This window comes from Punctularia strigosozonata (genome assembly GCF_000264995.1).
Source record: "Punctularia strigosozonata HHB-11173 SS5 unplaced genomic scaffold PUNSTscaffold_13, whole genome shotgun sequence".
Taxonomy (NCBI): domain Eukaryota; kingdom Fungi; phylum Basidiomycota; class Agaricomycetes; order Corticiales; family Punctulariaceae; genus Punctularia; species Punctularia strigosozonata.
In genome coordinates, this window is record NW_006767445.1 from 224,586 (window position 1) to 225,307 (window position 722).

The window sequence follows — 722 nt, forward strand, 5'->3', positions numbered from 1 at the left end:
CCAAGGTCGCCCTAGCAAAAGAGGGAAGTCAATAGAATCCGATACCCATAATTGGGCGATTGTTCTTGCTCTTCCGCAGTCGATAGGTACTTCTCCAACCAAGCCAATTAGTCGTCCTGTTCCGCCATTGACATCTTTTACCGGGAAGGTAACAGATCTGTCGAGAGGTCGTTTGATGTATTGTTCCCAGATGGTCTTGTGCACGATGTTGATCATAGAGCCGGTGTCAATGACCGCAGGTATAGTGTTGCCATTAATTTCAGCATTGATCTTGATGAGACTCTGGCGAACTTCTGTGATGCACGATGGAAGCTTCGGTGCTGGTGCATTGTCGCCAACAATTCTTGCAACGGTAGGTCCGGTAGGTTCTTGCTCCTTGTTTTCCTTGAGTTGAGACCTGGTAGGCTTGTTATCCATGACAACTCGCCTAGAAATCTCTGGAGAGATAGCGCAGAGTTCCTGTTGAGTAAGTTCAACCTTGGCGTTGAGGAAACGATTGTAGATGGCGTCGTGATCGACCTGTTCAGAATTTAAAGATGTCAGTTTGCCAGACTTCTGAGCTTCGCGGTCCTTCTCCTGAGTGGTAGGTGAAGGTCGTTTGAGTACAGTGACAGGCGCAAGTTGAGGGTCTTCCATAATGACGTCCGAGTCGTCCGAGTTGAATGCCTTGTCAAAGACGTCGACTGGGGTGTGTTGAGGCTGGGTGTCCGCGGGCTTGGGAG

The 722-nt window shown here is 49.4% G+C and overlaps 1 protein-coding gene across 1 annotated transcript; it reads right to left on the reverse strand.

Annotated features, from left to right (window-relative positions):
- Positions 1 to 11: 11 nt before the first annotated feature.
- On the reverse strand, positions 12 to 636 carry PUNSTDRAFT_137492 (uncharacterized protein; the record flags this gene model as incomplete). Its single annotated transcript, XM_007387133.1, has 2 exons — positions 12 to 89; positions 142 to 636. 2 exons carry the CDS (start codon positions 634 to 636, stop codon positions 12 to 14), a joined length of 573 nt encoding a protein of 190 aa, XP_007387195.1.
- Between the last annotated feature and the right edge of the window lie 86 nt (positions 637 to 722).